We start from the raw sequence: 17,709 nt of genomic DNA, 5'->3' as shown, positions 1-17,709 counted from the left end.
CTTTCTGTGTTGATCGTACCACATTATTGAATTATAATAATTCCAAAATCTTAATGCTTCTCTGTATCTAACAAATTATAGAAAGCTTTGACTCTTTTCTGAAGTCATGATCCATTTAGTAGACAGCCTGTTAGAATAGGTTATATAAATCATATCACTCTAGGCATGCAACTTAAACCGAACCATGAAGAATACATCACACGTCGTTTCATTATTTAAAATCCTGCGCTGTTCCTTCACATGATCACAATAACAAGTACATTTGCTATCTGACAAACTCTATTCCTTTGAGGTTTCCTGTTTAAATAGATATAGATATGAAAAGCATTACGAAAGATCAGTATAAGTTGTCTTCAAGCAGTTGTATTATTTCATTACCTGAAATATTGTCGAGCATATTTCTCCACCTACAATTTTTGTTATAATTCGAAAAAGTTTACAAAAAACTTATAATAAACAAACAAGCAGAATTTCGTCGCTGAATTATGACCATGGGGGCAGCACAGAACACGATCGCGCAACCCTGTCCATGAGCAATCTCTCAACTCGTCTCTGGTTATGACATGACTAGAAGCTTATTTCTAATGGATAATGTGGAACCACTTTCATTGTAGTTCCCACTCCATCTTCGAGTAGCGTTACTTGTCTTGTCTGATCGGGATAAGTTCACGTAGCGCCACTTTATAGAAACTATATTAGTTTATTGCTTTTCCAGATAACTGTTCGAAGACATTTTCAACAATGGATCAATCTTTAGTGTACCTAGTTTATGGACGTCTGGGTTCTTCTACTTGGATTGCGCGCACGCCGTAGTGTTTAACTGGAAATAATTTGTTCCCGAGTGTCAGTTCTGCGAAATACTTTCTAAAATGGTATGCACTTCAACATTTTAATATACTTTAACAACCTTCTTCTTCTGGCATTAACCATTTAATAAATACGGCAACTTATCGTCGCACGTTCGTACCTTACTTTCCTAACCTATTGTTGGGAGAGTCATCCCAGGAAACCGGTTTTATAGTACTTTAATCAAAATTATTATAAAGGAACCTCCTAAACTAATGAATATTACTCTAAGTTATATATGTTGACCGTACACATAAAACAATACGCTTCTGTATGTGTTTTTAAAAGCCAGGTTTTACTCCTGATCTTAACCTTATAAGGATATACCAAGAAGCAATGTGTCTCGTTCACGTAACGTTGGTTTAATAATCTTTATGTACCTTTTTGTTTTCCTAAAATATAAACTAGTCAAAATCAAGTTTGAAATGGTGTGTAAATTGAGTTAAGAAGGGTATAATATTGCTAAATTAAAAAAAAAATTATTTTGAAAGCCTTGGTAGATTTCTAATTACTAGGTTTGAACTTGTTTATGTAAATATGTGTAACCATTAATTATTTTACATATGGTATGTATTCATTTCATTTGTTCCTATAAAAACATTTGAATAGCTGCATGATAACCATACTCTTGTGTGCCACTAAGAGACTTATTAAAAATGGGACGTCACATGAGGGTAAATGATAATACTTTTTATAGAATAGTTACTTTCCTATTTATGACTCTGAATAATTACTGTTAGTAAGAATTAATGTTGATCAAATTATATTTTCAGCAACCCCAAATAATCCTTTTAAAAGAGGGAACAGATGCATCCCAAGGAAAGCCTCAGCTTATTTCCAATATAAATGCATGTCAAATGGTAGTTGATGCCGTAAGAACAACGTTGGGTCCTCGTGGCATGGACAAACTCATAGTCGATCAGCATGGAAAAGGAACGATTTCTAATGATGGTGCCACCATTTTGAAGTTACTGGACATTATTCATCCAGCTGCAAAAACTTTAGTCGACATCGCTAAATCGCAGGATGCTGAGGTGAGGAGAATATACTTCTTAAATACCATCATTATATCATTATAAATCAGGAATATAGAATTTCCTCTGCAAATTTGTCCTATGTCAGAGATTATATAGGATTTTATATCTCTGACAGAATTGTGGAGGATATAGTAATAATAATGAATGTATAGACTAGCAGTTTTTCTCAGTTTAAAAATTGCTTCATTGGGGTTCATACAATCATTGGTCTTATTAAGAGGAATTATATATTTGTCATGTTTGAAGAGGCAATGGTATATCAATATTTCATATTTAACATGTGTTTCAAAGGTTGGCGATGGCACTACCAGTGTTGTACTGCTTGCTGGTGAATTCCTTAAACAAATGAAACCATTCATTGAAGAAGGAGTACACCCACGCATCATAATTAAGGCTTTCCGACGTGCTGTTCAATTAGCCGTGGAGAAAATTCAATCATTAAGTGTCAAAATTGAAAAATCAAATATCCAGGAGCAAAGAGGTCTTTTGGAAAAATGTGCGGCAACTGCTATGAGTTCTAAACTCATTCATCAACAAAAGGACTTTTTTAGCAAGATGGTCGTTGATGCTGTGTTACTGCTTGATGATTTACTGCCACTTAACATGATAGGTATAAAGAAGGTGTGTAGTATATTTATTTATATTCTTTATGCAAAGTAACAATATAGCCTTGCTCCTAATTTTTTTTGTAATGGCATTTTAATCATTGAAATAGATGTGTAACAGTGCACATGTTTGAAAACATTTTGTATTTCAGGTTTCAGGTGGAGCTCTTGAAGAATCACTGCTAGTTGCTGGTGTAGCATTTAAGAAAACCTTTTCGTATGCTGGTTTTGAAATGCAACCAAAGAAGTATTCACCATGTAAAATTGCACTATTAAACATTGAGTTGGAACTTAAAGCTGAACGAGATAATGCAGAAGTACGCGTTGACAGTGTTTCTGAATATCAAAAGATTGTAGATGCAGAATGGCAAATTCTGTATCAAAAACTTGAGAAAATTCACAAAAGTGGAGCAAATGTTGTTCTTTCAAAATTACCAATCGGTGATGTCGCAACCCAGTACTTTGCTGATCGGGACATGTTCTGTGCTGGCAGAGTACCTGATGAAGACTTGAAAAGAACAATGAAAGCTTGCGGAGGTGCAGTTATAACAACTGTTTTCGATATCTCTGACGCTGTTCTTGGAAAATGTGAATCATTCGAAGAGAAACAGATTGGAGGGGAAAGGTAGTACAATTGTTCCTAATTATAGCTTTAATCTGTTATACTCATTTGTTATCGTTATTATTAAATATTTATTATAACTCAGGTTCAATTTCTTTGCTGGTTGTCCAAGTGCAAAAACTTGTACTTTCGTATTGCGCGGAGGTGCAGAGCAGTTCTTAGAAGAGACCGAACGATCTTTGCATGATGCAATCATGATTGTACGACGTATGATTAAGAACGATGCTGTGGTTGCTGGAGGTGGAGCCATTGAAATGGAACTTTCACGAACTCTGCGAGATTATTCTCGTACAATTGCAGGAAAAGAGCAACTTTTAATTGGAGCTATTGCTCGAGCTCTTGAAGTCATACCCAGGTAATTTCAGTTTTTTCCAATTCTATACAGAACCCTATCCTTCTATTCTATTCAGATTCTGTCCCAATTCTATCCCAATTCTATACAGAACTTCTATACAGAAGATGGGTTCATTAGATTTGGATTCATTAGAATTGGAATTTCTCAATTACTGATGGTTGTTTCTCTTATTTTGCAGACAACTGTGTGATAACGCTGGGTTTGATGCAACAAACATCCTTAATAAATTACGACAGAAACACCACCAAGATAAATGCTGGTATGGGGTTGACATTAGCACTGAAGATATAGCTGATAACATGGAGGCATGTGTCTGGGAGCCAGCAGTTGTTAAAATTAACGCTTTAACTGCAGCGTCCGAAGCAGCTTGTCTTATTTTATCTGTTGACGAGACAATTAAGAATCCTAAGAGCAGCAATGGAGATGTACCTCAGCAAGGTCGTGGAGTTGGCAGACCTATGTAATTGAGCACGAATCTAAATGGATCTGGCCGGATCAAAATGAATGCTTAAATTGTGCTTCATGTAATGCATTCACTGTTCCGTTATTTAAAATAGATCCCACGCCTCTAATGTTTTACAGCAAATGTTTTCTTTTCTTGCAAAACCACGAGAACGCGTTCATCTTTTTACATAGTTATGGTATTAAGAAAGATTTCAAATGAACTTTTCTACTTGAAATTCCAATATAATTAATGAAACTATATCCATTAATATTAATCACAGCATTTGTAATGTTAAGCTTCCCATCCTGCATATAGAAACACATATTATACCTCTATTTGTATGGAATTAATAAATATTCGCTTAAAAAGTTTCAAATTTAATAAAAATCTTAAACTTATAAGTGATGCTCATTGTATTAGACAAACCATTAATCAGACCCAAAAGAATTCTTTTAAAACTAACTAGCTGGTATTATTTCAAATAATTGCAAGCTGCACATTCGTTGTTTTCAATAAATCAAAAACAAAAGTAATCGGAAAAATATTTGCTCATCTGGGATGCAGTGTAAGTCAATATACAAAATAAATTTGTAAACAGCATGGCTGTAAACATCTCTTAAAATACATTTTTAGAAATTTAATAACTTTGGGCAGCATCTACACATTTCAGTCATGATAATCGTAATCCTGACTGATCCCGGTTAACATCGAAGTAGTGTCGTCGTGGATTCTTACTCCCGACATTTTAGATACAGTATTTCTGTTAAATAAATTGAAATGTTTACCACGCGTCTGTTTCGATATCACGCACTCTATGTGCCGATACAGTCATTTGTACTTTTCAGGTAAGTGAATTAATAAGTAAACTTTGATCAGCGTTGTTCGGCAAGTGATACATAGGTTAAGGCATCTATGATTGGTGCAACTGTGATTAAATTGTTGACATATCTTGGATTTAATATATTTCTTTGAAGTTCAATCGATACGCATACAAAAGTATAGTGAATTGCACGTTAATACCGCGAACTCGTTAAAACAATTATTGTTTGAGTATACAGCGGGAAATAGTTTAAATGTTGATGGAAAGGCAAGAGCAGAATTGATGGGAATAGTGACACAGCCAATCTAACCTAACCTAACCTAACGATAGCACACGCAGAGACGCCATAATGACGACACGGTAACATTCATTGTGTTTGCCACGTTACATGTCCTTTCAAGTTTAATTTAATGGACTGTAAAGCACATATTATATTCGCAGACTGAACATAACGTGAGACAATTGACAGAACACTTGTCCGGAACAGTGCGGTGCTCGTAAGAGTGACAGCTTTTTGCGAGCACATTTCAATTCGAGTATTAACAATTTTTAATAGTACATGTGTTATCATAGTTCTAAGGAAATTTATAGTAAATAAGCCACGTGTCGAATGCGATAACGACATTTCTCTGCCAAAATATAGAAATTTCATCGACCACAACATCCACAGTCAAGTAAGACTTGACTGGTAACAAGTATAATCAATTACTTTAATACTGTTTCCCTCTAAATTAATCGTTAGTTCCGAGATTCTGTTGTTTGCCTGAAAATATTAGTGTATGATATTGATATCTTGATATAACATTATAAATACTGGTTTCCGTTTACTACTTTTTACTTGGTTTATTTCATTTTTATAACAGTAATATAATTAATCAATATTTGCATTCATTTAGAAACAACTTTGAAGTCATGGCGTCTCAACAAAGTCAATCCCATGGTCACACATCTGCTCGCTTTGATAACATCGTAAAGTCACCTAATGATACCAGAACATATCGGGGTTTGATATTAAATAACAAGATGAAAGTATTACTCATCAGTGATTCAAAAACTGACAAAAGTGCTGCGGCTCTTAATGTTAATATTGGTTAGTATTATTAGAAGTTGGTTAGAACCATTATTAAATTTTATATATATTTAATCTTATAATACCGATAAAAACTATTTAAAGTAAAAAAATGTGATATATTTATGACTATAAAGCATAACTTCTTTGTGATTTATTGAAGGATACTTGAGCGATCCACCAAATCTGCCAGGACTTGCACACTTTTGTGAACATATGCTTTTTTTGGGAACAAAGAAGTATCCTGAAGAAAATGAGTACTCTGCTTATTTATCACAAAACGGTGGTCACAGTAATGCTGTAACAGATGCTGATCATGCTACTTATGAATTTGATGTTAGTCCGGACAAACTGCAGGAAGCCTTAGATCGATTTTCTCAGTTTTTTATAGAACCCCTCTTCTCAGAAGCAATGACAGAGCGTGAAATGTGCGCTATTAATTCTGAACACGAAAAAAATATCTCCAATGATATATGGAGATTAGATCAACTTGAAAAGTCAACAGCTAAGACAGGCCATGTTTATTCTAAATTTGGTACGGGTAATCGGGAAACATTGTCAATTATACCTCAACAACAAGGTGTAGATGTCCGGAAAGAATTATTCAACTTTTATGAAACCTGGTACTCTGCCAATATTATGGCACTTAGTGTACTTGGTAAAGGTAAGTTGGAACATCAACAGTATTACTAGTTTTTGGAAATGCTTTTAACTCCATTTTACATGGTATATTATGTTTATTATCTTTTCAGAATCATTGGATGAATTAGAGACTATGGTATCAAATTTGTTTTCTAAAGTGAAGAACAAAGATGTGGAGGCACCCATATGGAAAGAACACCCTTTTGATGACAACAGCTTCCAATCTAAGTGGTACATGGTACCAGTAAAGAATATTCGAAAATTGAACATCTTCTTTCCTTTACCTTACTTGCACGAGTATTATAAATCATTAGTAAGGTTTATTAAATTTAACATTATCTGCAATATTATCAAGTGTAGATGACATTTTGTTATTATTTATTTTAGCCAGAAAATTATATTTCACATCTAATAGGACATGAAGGTAAAGGTTCTCTTCTATCTTGTTTGAAAGCAAAAGGCTGGTGTAATACATTAGCTGCTGGTAAACGATCGCCAGCTAAGGAAATCTATTTCTTTGGTGTCTATATTGATTTAACCGAAGAAGGAATGAATCATATTGATGACATTATTGCACTTATCTTTCAATATATCAACGTGATGAAACAAGAAGGGCCTCTCCAATGGATATTCAATGTAAGTAGTCTTCATTTTTTTTTTTTAAGAATATACTTGTACAAAGAAAATGCTTGCATCTGATACAAGGATGAATGCAATTTTTGATCTGCAGGAATTTAGAGATATTGCGGCGATGAATTTCCGATTTAAAGAGAAATTAAGTGCTCGCAGCTATGTTAATTCAACAGTATTGACCCTGCAACATTACCCGATAGAGGAAGTTCTGGTTGCTCAACGTCTTTTTTTCGAGTGGAGACCCGACCTCATTGATTGCTTAATGGAATCCTTAACTCCAGACAAAATCAGAGTCTACGTAATAGCTCAGCAATATGAAAATATTGCTATTGAAAGTGAATCATGGTATGGAACAAAATACACAAAAGAAAAAGTAACTACTGATATACTTAACAAATGGAAAAATGCTGGAATTAACAATGAGCTTCAATTGCCAGCCAAAAATGAATTTATACCAACAAAGTTTGATATAAAACCACATGATTCTGTGAGTTTCAACTTTGATTTTCACATACTAATTAACTCATAGCAGTATAGAATTATCTTTGACATTCAATTATTAGGTGGATAAATTTCCTGTTATCATAGAGGATACACCATTGTTTCGTGTATGGTTCAAACAGGATGACGAATTTCTCGTGCCGAAAGCTACCTTAACATTTAATTTTGTCAGGTAATAATATATCTAGTTTAACCCTTGTACTCTTTTTTTTTTTTTTTAATTACACTGTTCTATTACAGCCCTTTAGTATACATCGATCCACATAGCTACAATCATACTTACATGTTCGTCCAATTGCTTCGTGATTCACTCAATGAATACGCTTACAATGCGGAATTAGCAGGACTTAAATGGGAAATTACTCTTAATAGAAATGGATTCGCTGTACGTATAATGGATATCTTAATAATAACTTAATAACGTTCATATTAATTAAAAGCAAAAGGTGAAACAAGAAATAACGAAATATAATAAAAACTAATTACTATTTTAGTTTGGAGTTGGAGGTTATAATGACAAGCAGAATGTTCTGTTAGAAAAAATCATGAATATTATAACTCACTTGGAAATAGATCCAAAAAGATTCAACATTTTGAAAGAAAATGTAAGTACTTTAAGGAAGAATAAAACGCCTGCCTGTAAATAACTGTATTTTTATTTATTATCTTTATTACAGTACATCAGAGCACTGAAAAATTTCGAAGCAGAGCAACCATATCAGCACTCATTGTATTATATGATTTATTTATTAAATGGTCAAGCTTGGGGGAGAGAGAAATTATTGGATGCTTGTTCTCGTACGTATAATCACATACATTGCATTATAATAATTCTGCATTATTAGCTACAAGGCAAATTTTATTTGTAGAATTAACTGTTGAACGAACCGAGCAATTTATTTCACAATTTCTGGGTTATATTCATATTGAGTGCTTGTTACATGGTAACATAACGAAACGTGAAGCTCTAGAAGTTGTTAAACTTGTTGAAACGAAATTGACCAGTTCGGTATCTTTCATGAAGCCTGTGTTATCGGAACAATTGTTACCTTGGCGTGAAGTGAAATTAGATGACGGTGAGTACCAAGTTACATTTATGAAAGATATTGTATGTTTTACAGTGTTGTGTTTCATTGTTGCTTTCAACAGGATGCCACTTTCTATACGAGACTACAAATCATCTGCACAAATGCTCTTGTACACTAACATATTATCAAAGTGGTTTACAATCAACGAAATCAAATATGCTCTTAGAGCTTCTTGTACAGATTATAAAGGAACCTTGTTTCAATACTTTGCGAACGCAAGAGCAACTTGGGTACATTGTTTCTTGCAGTATTCAGAGGTCTAATGGTGTTCAGGGATTAAAGATAATAGTTCAAAGCGATAGTCACCCACAGTATGTGGAAGAAAGGATTGATGCATTTACAGAATCCATGCTAGTAAGTGAGAGAAAAAAAACTGATTTATTGTTAATTATTTGATGGTTTACGTTTCGCAATAACTGAATTTTCGTTATTATTTGTCTTATATGAAAACAACAAAGCAATTCCAGTTTTCTCTTCGAGATTTTACGATTAATCTCAAAATTTGTTATGTTTAGAAATATATAACTAACATGTCGGAGGAAGAATTTAATAAGCACAAGGAGTCACTAGCGACTATACGTCTAGAGAAACCCAAAATGATGAGCGTATTGTCCGCTATCTTTTGGTCGGAAATCTATACTCAGGAATACAATTTCGATAAAGCAAATATCGAAGTAGCGTACTTGCGGACGATAAGTCACGCGCAAATCGTCGAATTCATGAAGGTAAATAAGATGTTTTTCATGGGTTCAAAATGTCTTTAATACAAGGCTCTACTTTTTTTTTATATGTAAATAATCTTATGTTTATAATGATTTATATTACTCAAGGTCAATATGTTTTTAGGATGTTGTGTACGATAAATCTCCAATGAAACGTAAAATGTCGGTCCATGTAATATCTATGGCAGAAGGCGGTGCCGGATTGGCAAAGAAGCCCGAATCTGCCAGTAAACAGTCAAAGATCGAAGACATGGTAGCATTTAAAGCTAGCCAATCGTTCTATCCCCTACTGAAACCATTTAACAATATTCCTAGGAAAGGACGATCGAAGCTCTAAAATGCGTCTACCGTTAACTTATCCGTAGTCTTGAATGGAGTACGTAATTTTCGGAAATATATTTAAGTTTCGCCATTGTGACGAATGAAGTCAATAATTATATTTGCAATATTCATGTACTAAATCTACCATGAATAAGCTAAATATCGTCTTCAGGATATTGCATTATTCTATGACTTGACTCAAGTCATCTCATTCCAGGCGTTTTGGCACTTTAGAGAAATTGTTTTTAAAATTGCCACAATTTATTTCTGACTAGTAAAAGCGGTCAACTGTTATCGTTATAGTAGTGAAATGCAGACGATCGACATAACTGATTCTGCAAATCCAACCGTGTCATTTAATACAGATTGTGAAGATAATTGTTATATAATTAATGCACATTTCTGCGTATTGAGCAAGAATCATTAACGTAGAGTGTAACAATTGTAAATCTTACAGCATACAACATGTGCAGTCTGAAATGGATTGTACAGTCACAGTAATTATACAGCTTTTCATATGAATAAATACAATTTTTATACAAGCGAAAGTCTTTCAATGCCTTTTTACGTTTAAGAAAATTATGAAGAATCAACGTTACCTTCATAATACTCATTGAAATTGTCTATTTTATTTACAGTATCATCTCCTAGGGTAACACCTGCTGCCAGAACCATCTGTGACCTTACTATTAAATGATACGTGCTGTTCATCCGACAGTCATGCACGATTTAATTCCCACCCAGAGTATTTAATAGGACCAACTTATTAGACCATTGCATCTTCACATTACAATCTGCCCTTTAATGCGATTCGACGTAGAACCTTTCACTCGAGGCGCGAGCTCAAGACTTCAGACAAATGCCATTCCTTTGTTGCCGATCCTACGATTCACGTGCTACACGGTGTCGAGGGCGGGTTCAGAAATTGCTCCAGCCCATCGAACCAATTCCATGAATGCGTCGATAACTCCATAACCAAGGAGTGAGAAGAAAATCATTCCCAACTTTTTATCGACTCGAATATAAAAATGCCACGATCCTTATGGCCTAAGGATCAAACTCAAGATAACAGCGATAGTGGGGGAAGTAGGATTTCCTATCCTGTCGAGGCATATTTTCTAAGAAAATTGTATTTTTCAAACTCTTCAGGATATCCTCATGCGCACTGCGCGGTATTTACCGAGCTTAATTGCGGGACTATTTTTGCTAAGTGACGATCAGCCGATAGATCCTGATCATCGCTTTATACAAAATACCTGCTCCCTGAACTATAGAACACCTCGTCGGGGAAAACTAACTTTTCATTGGAAGTTCCGGGTCGCGTATTTCTGCGTATGCAAACACGCATGTAACAGTGCACGGTTACATACACACGGGAAACGGTCAGAGATCAGAACTAAGCATCGGGATGCAAATCGACCTGGAACAGATGAATAACGATCGGGACCGAATTTTCTCTCGGATGGAGGCTCGAAACGCGGCACTGAAAATAACAAAGCACTCCTTTTTTGGTCGGCGTCTCGACTGAAATAACGTGAAGTCATCAATCTTGATAGAAGTTGATTTATGAGTCATCGAGGCGTCATTGTCGAATTTTAATTAAATACCTACATTATAGGAATGTCGCGGGGAATGATTGCCGTTAACCAATTTTCTTTATAGCGTTTGTAATCTTCCGTTGGAACGTTGATAGAAGATATTCATTCGTGAATGACTTACATGACCAAATTTGACGTCGAGTCATTCATTTCAGCAGACCATTCAGACATTATTCGAAACTGGTTCCTCAAGGGGCAACGAACTCGAGCAAAAACGTATTTCAATCCCACGAAAAAGGGTATTCCCGGCTACTGTACGCGTCGACTGACTTTTCAATTAATGACACATTAATCCTACAAATGATTTACTATCGTAAAGTCGTACCTTCCCGATCGGGAAGTGGAAAATCTCGTGGATCTTGAAAATCATCAACACCTACCGCGGTAGTGTTGATCTTTTAAGCCCCGGATTTAATCGAATCATCCATTCCTTTTCTTTCCTCTGCACCTGCCGATATCTCTTAACGAAAAATCAGTAAGCCACACTTCTGGATATTTCTTATCACGTTACATCGAATTGTTAGGAAACGCGATGCGCACAATCCGCCTTTCCTCGACGCCATTTAACAATGCAATAACGATTGTCTATTTTGCACCATTCAGTTGTCGAATAAATTGGACACGTGTCAGGGTATTCCGATTTTACAAGCGTAATCGTTTGACGTTACGCCGATGTAAAAAAAATCGTGGGGCTATATTCCCTCGGAAAATCGGTGAAGACGATTTCCTTCTTTAAGAACCGATTGCCTATAATTTCATACGGTAAGCAACAATGCAATTCGGTAATAGGTGACAGTGGGCCTTAAAATTGTGGCGATATTTCGGCGAATTCCAAAGATTTTCAGTGATTTCTGCTAAGGATTTCAACGGGGTTTCATGTACTAAAATCCATGATTTCCTGAGTGAATACCCCCTCGAAAAGAAAAGAAAAAAAAAGAATACTTTACGGCTCACAATGGACTCAATGGATTGCCCAATTTATTTGTCGACAACCTTCTGTGAAGTCTTTCGCGCTCTTTTTCACAACTTCTCCTTCCCAGTACCTGTCGATATCTTTCCAGGGAAGAAAAGAAAACCGCATTGCCGGATATCTTTGATCATCTCGTGCATATTGCATCGAACGATTTTGAAATATAGTACAAGCGATAGTGCGAGGCACTGATGCTCCTAATCCATCGGCGATTTTTATCACCGCGAAGGACCCTGATAATGTGGAGCGTCACCGTATTTTCCAGCTAGAGATAGAAGATGCATTACGTTCCTTTGCGTTCCTTTCATGTGTGCGCGTGTCGGCAAAGATCCAACACACGCACGCACGCAGGAAAGTCTTGTGCGTGTGCGGACGGTCTTGCTATACTCGAATACTCGTCCGCTATAAAATAAGAAGTCCATCGATTCGAACAATCACATGCTTCGGAGTATTTGCCGAGTGAACATCGCGGGGAAAAAGGTTTGTAAACTCGAAATCCCGTTCATTCATGGTTCATTCGTTAAAACGGAGACATTTAATACAAAACAGTGAACAGTGCGAAATTGGTGTACCGGACGTCCCAAATTCTACGCCTTTGCGGAGAAATTTACGTGCCTCAATAGGACCTCTTAATTGATACGTACGTAATCATTCATCGTCGATAATGCATTTTCTACCGTCCAACTCGCAAAAGGGGAAAAATTGAACGAAATGCGGTTAATATTACCAGGATATTTCTGAATTACTCTAATTAATGTGCATTGGTAGGACCTCTCATTTATCGGGTATACGATAATTAACACCGGAGCGATAATGAATTTCCTACGGATAATACGTTGGAGGAGGTAAATATTATTTGTATATTTCTAAAATATTTCAAATTTAAATGAATCTCTATTATTAGTACGCGTTTAACAAGTCGTCCCTGATTGCAGTGGCTTGTGCACTCAGGGACACTTTTTGAATCCATTACACCTACGAGAGGAAATTTGATTTGCAATGGGAATATGTCTCCTGGCTTAGATTACTTTTTAACATTATTTCGGCGCAATAATCCGCAACCTTATTTAGCAGGATTAGGTATGACTTATTAAAGTAGAAGGAATATTATCCCGATAGTCAGGTCAGTTATAAAGAAAACAGGTAAGTAGCAATTATGTAAGGAATTTAAATGAATTAATCGACAGCCCGACCACTCCGAGATAGACAAATCAGTTCCCGGAATTCTAGATTCTATTTGCAGTCGATCATCATTTTCCAAATGACTTCTGATTAAGAGAAGGCAGGTGAAACATCCTCAGGGCTGACGAGTAAAGAAAACCTCGGAAGGACAAAAACCGAGTAAAGGACTGCTCATTACGCCTTGCGTAATCTTCCTATTATAATCTCTCATATTTGCGAGACGCGTTAATATCGCGATTGTCTTTGCCGAGTTCGTCTTCACTTGGGTAGTAAAACGATTTGTACAGTTCCCGATGGGCCGTGCATGATTTCCACTGCCTACTTTGACAAGACAAAAGCCATTTACATTGCACGTCCGAGATGTAGGCAAGTGTGGTAAGATAGGTGCATACTACGGATTTTCTTAGAAACGCACTGGCAACTTCCCTAAAAAGGTGATCCTCGGTGCGACGCGTTAATCGTAGCCAATGACTAAGCAAGAGATTCCCACGAATTTTTATAATTGACAGGACACGCTTATGGCGAAATTGTCTGGAAACATTCGTCCGGTTAATCTCCCAACCAGGAAACAATCACCAGAAAATCATCTACGGTTTTACAAATCGCTTCCGTCTTTGCATATCACTCGAAAATAAGAATTCAGTCCTGTCAAAAGTGACATGTCAAGATGCATACTGACGAAATCTCTCCGGAGATGATCATATTTGGGAGATTCCGCTCTTGCTCGGGGGATTCTCGCTTACGCAAGAGCCTTCCATTTAGGAGGAAACTCTGCTTCGTTGTTATATACGGAAATGCATTACGGAGATGCAACTGCGTCGTTGTGAAGCCGCGATATTAATTCAATGTCGGGTGGATTCGGTATTTCCCGGTACACCGATTTCAACTGGTGAAATCTCGTGGCCATTAATAATTTCTAAAAAATTATGGGATTTCGATGACATTGGTTAATAACGAAAAAGTAGTCATCCGCGTATTAAAAGGAAAAAGAGATCGATGGGTTTGCTCCTTTCCGGAGATTCTTCGCGGTCGGTCGTACAATTTTCCTGCAAAAAAAAAATTCTCATCGATCCCTTGGATGTCTATTTCGAATTCGTTCTTCATGTCTGTTACCAGAAAATGAAAATAAAGCAAAGAGGTAACGTCGTTTAGAAGGCCAAGTGCGTGGACGATCTGAACGATCTCCACGCTCGGCGGATCCCGGATGCGGCCGTGAGTTATGCAACGAAAGGGCGTGAAATTGGGATGACACGAGTCCGGCCAATTAATCGTAAATTCCCAGGCTCTCGGCGTAAATCGTCACGGGGCTTTCTTTCGTTTCAGGGTTGAGCCGATTCGTTCCGGAAGCATGACGCAGAAACTGATCCTTGCGATGATCCTCGCAATAGCTGGGATGAGCGGCCCGATCATCGCAGGTGTCGCAAGCAACAGGCCATCTCACGTCCAATGCGTGAGCAACTCGGAATGCTTGCGAGGAAGCTGTTGCACCATTGGTAAATTCTCCCAGTCCATTAAAACGCCCAAAAATATCGATAACACCTTCCCAACTTCGCTAACTCAAGGGCCTCCCGAAATAGGAAACGTCGCGTCACAGCTGGAATTTTTTATACCAATTAATAAAATGACCAAGTCATTTTGAGTTACCAGTTTGCCCAGAAAGTTGGGATTTTTGCTCCTTATAATATTTTACGCCGTTTTTCAAATTAAATTATATATCTTTCCTTCGTGTCCATGCCATGTACCGATATAGACTTTGTCACGATATCGTATGACGTTGGCGATATTTTATCAAGTGTTGGCAGAGTCTTCGCAAATTTTTCTTTTTAAACTTACATCCGTAAAGAACAACCGGCATTCGTATAAATAAAGCTCCTAGGAACGGTATAGGCTGTTAGCTCCACACCAAGGAACTGTACAAAAATCAGGTGTTCAAACTGGTATGGAAATGCCGATGTAATCCCGCTATTTTCCGGTTTCGGGCTGACACATGAAATAAAGATCGAATAATACAACGTGGGTAGAAGATTAACTGCCAATTTCCATAACGGTTTCACATAGCCACTGCACGGATATACCGATTTAAGTGATACGGATAGGTAAAGAGACGTAAAGAAATCAATGAGGAAAATTGAACCCCTGGAAAAGTACTAGCGCGATTAGGCCGGGTTCGGGTACCGGTCTGGAAATAACGTCACGGGGAATAAAATGAATAAAGCCAGCCGCTATAACAAGAATTTCGTTATCCTTGCGCCGATTTTAAATAAACCTTAAGAAATTGTAGGAATGCCGTCATTGCTGAACGACTCTACGCGGGGAGTGCTAAACTGGATCCAGCGATCATGGGATATAATTTAAAAAATGAAACAATAGATTATCTTCATTGATCGAATGTTCACATATTCTAGATTGTTAATGGCTTTTTTCTTATGCCTTTTTCAGCGCCCTATAAATTCAGCGTGCCCCAGTGCCAATCGATGCAGGAAGAAGGAGCGCAATGTAGACCAATGGGACACGAGACCATCAACACAACCCTAACTTATCCAGATGGTTCGGAATTGGAATTGAAGGGAGTGCATTACATCCTCTGCCCCTGCGACTACGGATTAACCTGCGACCCTAAGGACGGGATTTGCAGGGACGTCAGCCAAAGGAGGGACTTCAATCACCTGCAAAACGAGGCTATCGCGCACGAAGATTAATAGTCAATATTCGTGTAGCATGATTAACATGTCGGCAAGCTTCTCTATTTCTATACATCTGACAGGAACGGATAGAACTGTACCTCGGAACTGAGCGCGTTTACTCCCTCTCCGAGAAACCTCCGAATTTCCCAATTCCGGAATTTTAGAAATTTCAACCGCACGGAACTGTTCGGCATTTCCAAAGCTCTCGAATTATCCGAAATCTGATCGAAGTGATCAATGATCTTTGATAGGCCGTTTATAACGGTCTGTTCGTGAAATGCTGGGCAAACAGAAAGTTAGGATTGGTAATTGAGCAGGACGATAATAGTCGTTGAGAAATGAAAGATGAAAATAATGCGAGCTATTATCGGCTTCAAAGGGGTCCGACAAATTTTATGAAGTGCGATCACTACTTTCGGTACTCTCGAGTTTGTCAGGAAAAATGATGCGACACCTCTTCGTGCTTTTTAAAGGCATTTGGGTAATCGAGTACGTGTGTACGAGATGTATGACAAATTTGACATATGCATTTAACACGTGCACCCGTGTAATGTGTTAGTTTCCTTGTACTCGGTGCAGATTGATCACGAGCCAATAAATAGTATCAGCTCAGTTCCTTTCGGTTCATAGATAAGAGTAAAATGCCTAATTACATTTAAGAGCGTAAAGATAAAAGGCTTGATAAAACGTTTATAATTACGGACAGCTGAACGGTACCAAATAAATGTAGTCTAGGTCTATGTCTCTAAGTATGTACATCTGTAGCAGTATAGTAAGAAAAAGTCGCGTGTTAAATGAAATCGATGAATCGCAAATAAAAATTATATTTATTTATTTAACGAGATATATATATATGTATGGATAAATAAAAACAAAAATTGAGGCGTGTTTGATATCTTCCAATAATCTAATTAAATTTAGAGCATGTTCAACATTCTAAATGAATCATTATTACGAATTCCGACAAGCTATGAGACGTAATAAGGTTCGTCCTCGTTCATTCTATTTGACATTTTTTTTATATTTATTTATCCAATAGTGTGTATATTACAAATAAAGCATTAACCAGTACATCACATCTGAGAAATAAACCGAACATTTCTCTGTATACATATCTGTATTTAATAAATCATAATCAGCACACGCGACAACATTCGTATCAGCATGATTTCTAACGACCGGCTGCAGCCTGATAGTGCTTCAATGATCATTGCAAATTACGATTTGGCGAGAAATTACAAACGGCGCCAATAATTCACAGATTCCCGGGAAAAACCTCACGAAATGAGCCACATCAGCGGAAAACTGCGTTACAATTCGTAGGTCAAATCGAATTTTGGTGGATCTACCGACAGGAATATTGTTGCGCGTTATATGTATGCAGCGAGCAATAGTAGAACATATCGCTCTGTAATTTCGTATAAGTGCGAGTCAATTTACGCACGAGTGACATATGCCATTTGCTTGTACGTATCGGACTTCTTAAGCTAGGGCCTTAAATCTTAAATATACCTTTAAAAATCTCGTGGAAACAATATTGCGTATATACAGAATATCAGCAACGAGCCT

At 36.9% G+C, this 17,709-nt stretch overlaps 3 protein-coding genes across 11 annotated transcripts; all 3 read left to right on the top strand.

Moving 5' to 3' along the window:
- The first annotated feature begins 736 nt into the window (after nucleotides 1-736).
- On the top strand, nucleotides 737-4,308 carry LOC105701398 (T-complex protein 1 subunit eta). Its single transcript, XM_012428119.1, has 6 exons — nucleotides 737-872; nucleotides 1,620-1,880; nucleotides 2,175-2,504; nucleotides 2,641-3,113; nucleotides 3,196-3,465; nucleotides 3,644-4,308. Exons 1-6 carry the CDS (start codon nucleotides 870-872, stop codon nucleotides 3,927-3,929), a joined length of 1,623 nt encoding a protein of 540 aa, XP_012283542.1. The 5' UTR covers nucleotides 737-869; the 3' UTR covers nucleotides 3,930-4,308.
- Nucleotides 4,309-4,621: 313 nt separating this feature from the next.
- Nucleotides 4,622-10,248, top strand: LOC105701377 (insulin-degrading enzyme). 7 transcript variants are annotated; one of them, XM_012428078.2, is made up of 14 exons: nucleotides 4,622-4,755; nucleotides 5,627-5,820; nucleotides 5,963-6,463; nucleotides 6,552-6,754; nucleotides 6,829-7,077; nucleotides 7,172-7,561; nucleotides 7,638-7,747; nucleotides 7,816-7,960; nucleotides 8,070-8,180; nucleotides 8,253-8,373; nucleotides 8,445-8,651; nucleotides 8,725-9,017; nucleotides 9,179-9,388; nucleotides 9,510-10,248. In XM_012428078.2, exons 1-14 carry the CDS (start codon nucleotides 4,688-4,690, stop codon nucleotides 9,720-9,722), a joined length of 3,015 nt encoding a protein of 1,004 aa, XP_012283501.1. In that variant the 5' UTR covers nucleotides 4,622-4,687; the 3' UTR covers nucleotides 9,723-10,248. The 7 variants fall into 7 exon arrangements, with proteins under 7 accessions (XP_012283501.1, XP_012283507.1, XP_012283502.1 ...); XM_012428084.2 differs by lacking the exon at nucleotides 4,622-4,755 and adding an exon at nucleotides 4,840-4,906; XM_012428079.2 differs by lacking the exon at nucleotides 4,622-4,755 and adding an exon at nucleotides 4,914-5,090.
- A 2,404-nt stretch (nucleotides 10,249-12,652) lies between these two features.
- On the top strand, nucleotides 12,653-17,216 carry LOC105701335 (prokineticin Bm8-f). 3 transcript variants are annotated; one of them, XM_012428001.2, is made up of 3 exons: nucleotides 12,653-12,754; nucleotides 14,780-14,949; nucleotides 15,896-17,216. In XM_012428001.2, the coding sequence occupies exons 2-3, from the start codon at nucleotides 14,805-14,807 to the stop codon at nucleotides 16,153-16,155; spliced, it is 405 nt and encodes a 134-aa protein (XP_012283424.1). In that variant the 5' UTR covers nucleotides 12,653-12,754; nucleotides 14,780-14,804; the 3' UTR covers nucleotides 16,156-17,216. The 3 variants fall into 3 exon arrangements, with proteins under 3 accessions (XP_012283424.1, XP_012283425.1, XP_012283423.1); XM_012428002.2 differs by lacking the exon at nucleotides 12,653-12,754 and adding an exon at nucleotides 12,824-12,914; XM_012428000.2 differs by lacking the exon at nucleotides 12,653-12,754 and adding an exon at nucleotides 13,073-13,119.
- Nucleotides 17,217-17,709: the final 493 nt, after the last annotated feature.

Source organism: Orussus abietinus, unplaced genomic scaffold (assembly GCF_000612105.2).
Source record: "Orussus abietinus isolate OABI.00-Male unplaced genomic scaffold, Oabi_2.0 scaffold28, whole genome shotgun sequence".
NCBI lineage: Eukaryota > Metazoa > Arthropoda > Insecta > Hymenoptera > Orussidae > Orussus > Orussus abietinus.
The sequence above is the reverse complement of the archived record's forward strand: the minus strand, read 5'-3'. Positions and strand labels throughout refer to the sequence as shown.

Coding starts and splice junctions, on each gene's coding strand:
- LOC105701377 (XM_012428078.2), top strand. CDS start 4,688: ATGTTTACCACGCGTCTGTTTCGATATCACGCACTCTATGTGCCGATA. Junction 4,756..5,626: donor CAGTCATTTGTACTTTTCAG/GTAAGTGAATTA, acceptor GCATTCATTTAG/AAACAACTTTGAAGTCATGG. Junction 8,181..8,252: donor TCAACATTTTGAAAGAAAAT/GTAAGTACTTTA, acceptor TCTTTATTACAG/TACATCAGAGCACTGAAAAA.
- LOC105701335 (XM_012428000.2), top strand. CDS start 13,088: ATGAATTTCCTACGGATAATACGTTGGAGGAG. Junction 13,120..14,779: donor CGGATAATACGTTGGAGGAG/GTAAATATTATT, acceptor CTTTCGTTTCAG/GGTTGAGCCGATTCGTTCCG. Junction 14,950..15,895: donor AGGAAGCTGTTGCACCATTG/GTAAATTCTCCC, acceptor TGCCTTTTTCAG/CGCCCTATAAATTCAGCGTG.
- LOC105701398 (XM_012428119.1), top strand. Junction 2,505..2,640: donor ACATGATAGGTATAAAGAAG/GTGTGTAGTATA, acceptor TTTGTATTTCAG/GTTTCAGGTGGAGCTCTTGA. Junction 3,466..3,643: donor GCTCTTGAAGTCATACCCAG/GTAATTTCAGTT, acceptor CTTATTTTGCAG/ACAACTGTGTGATAACGCTG.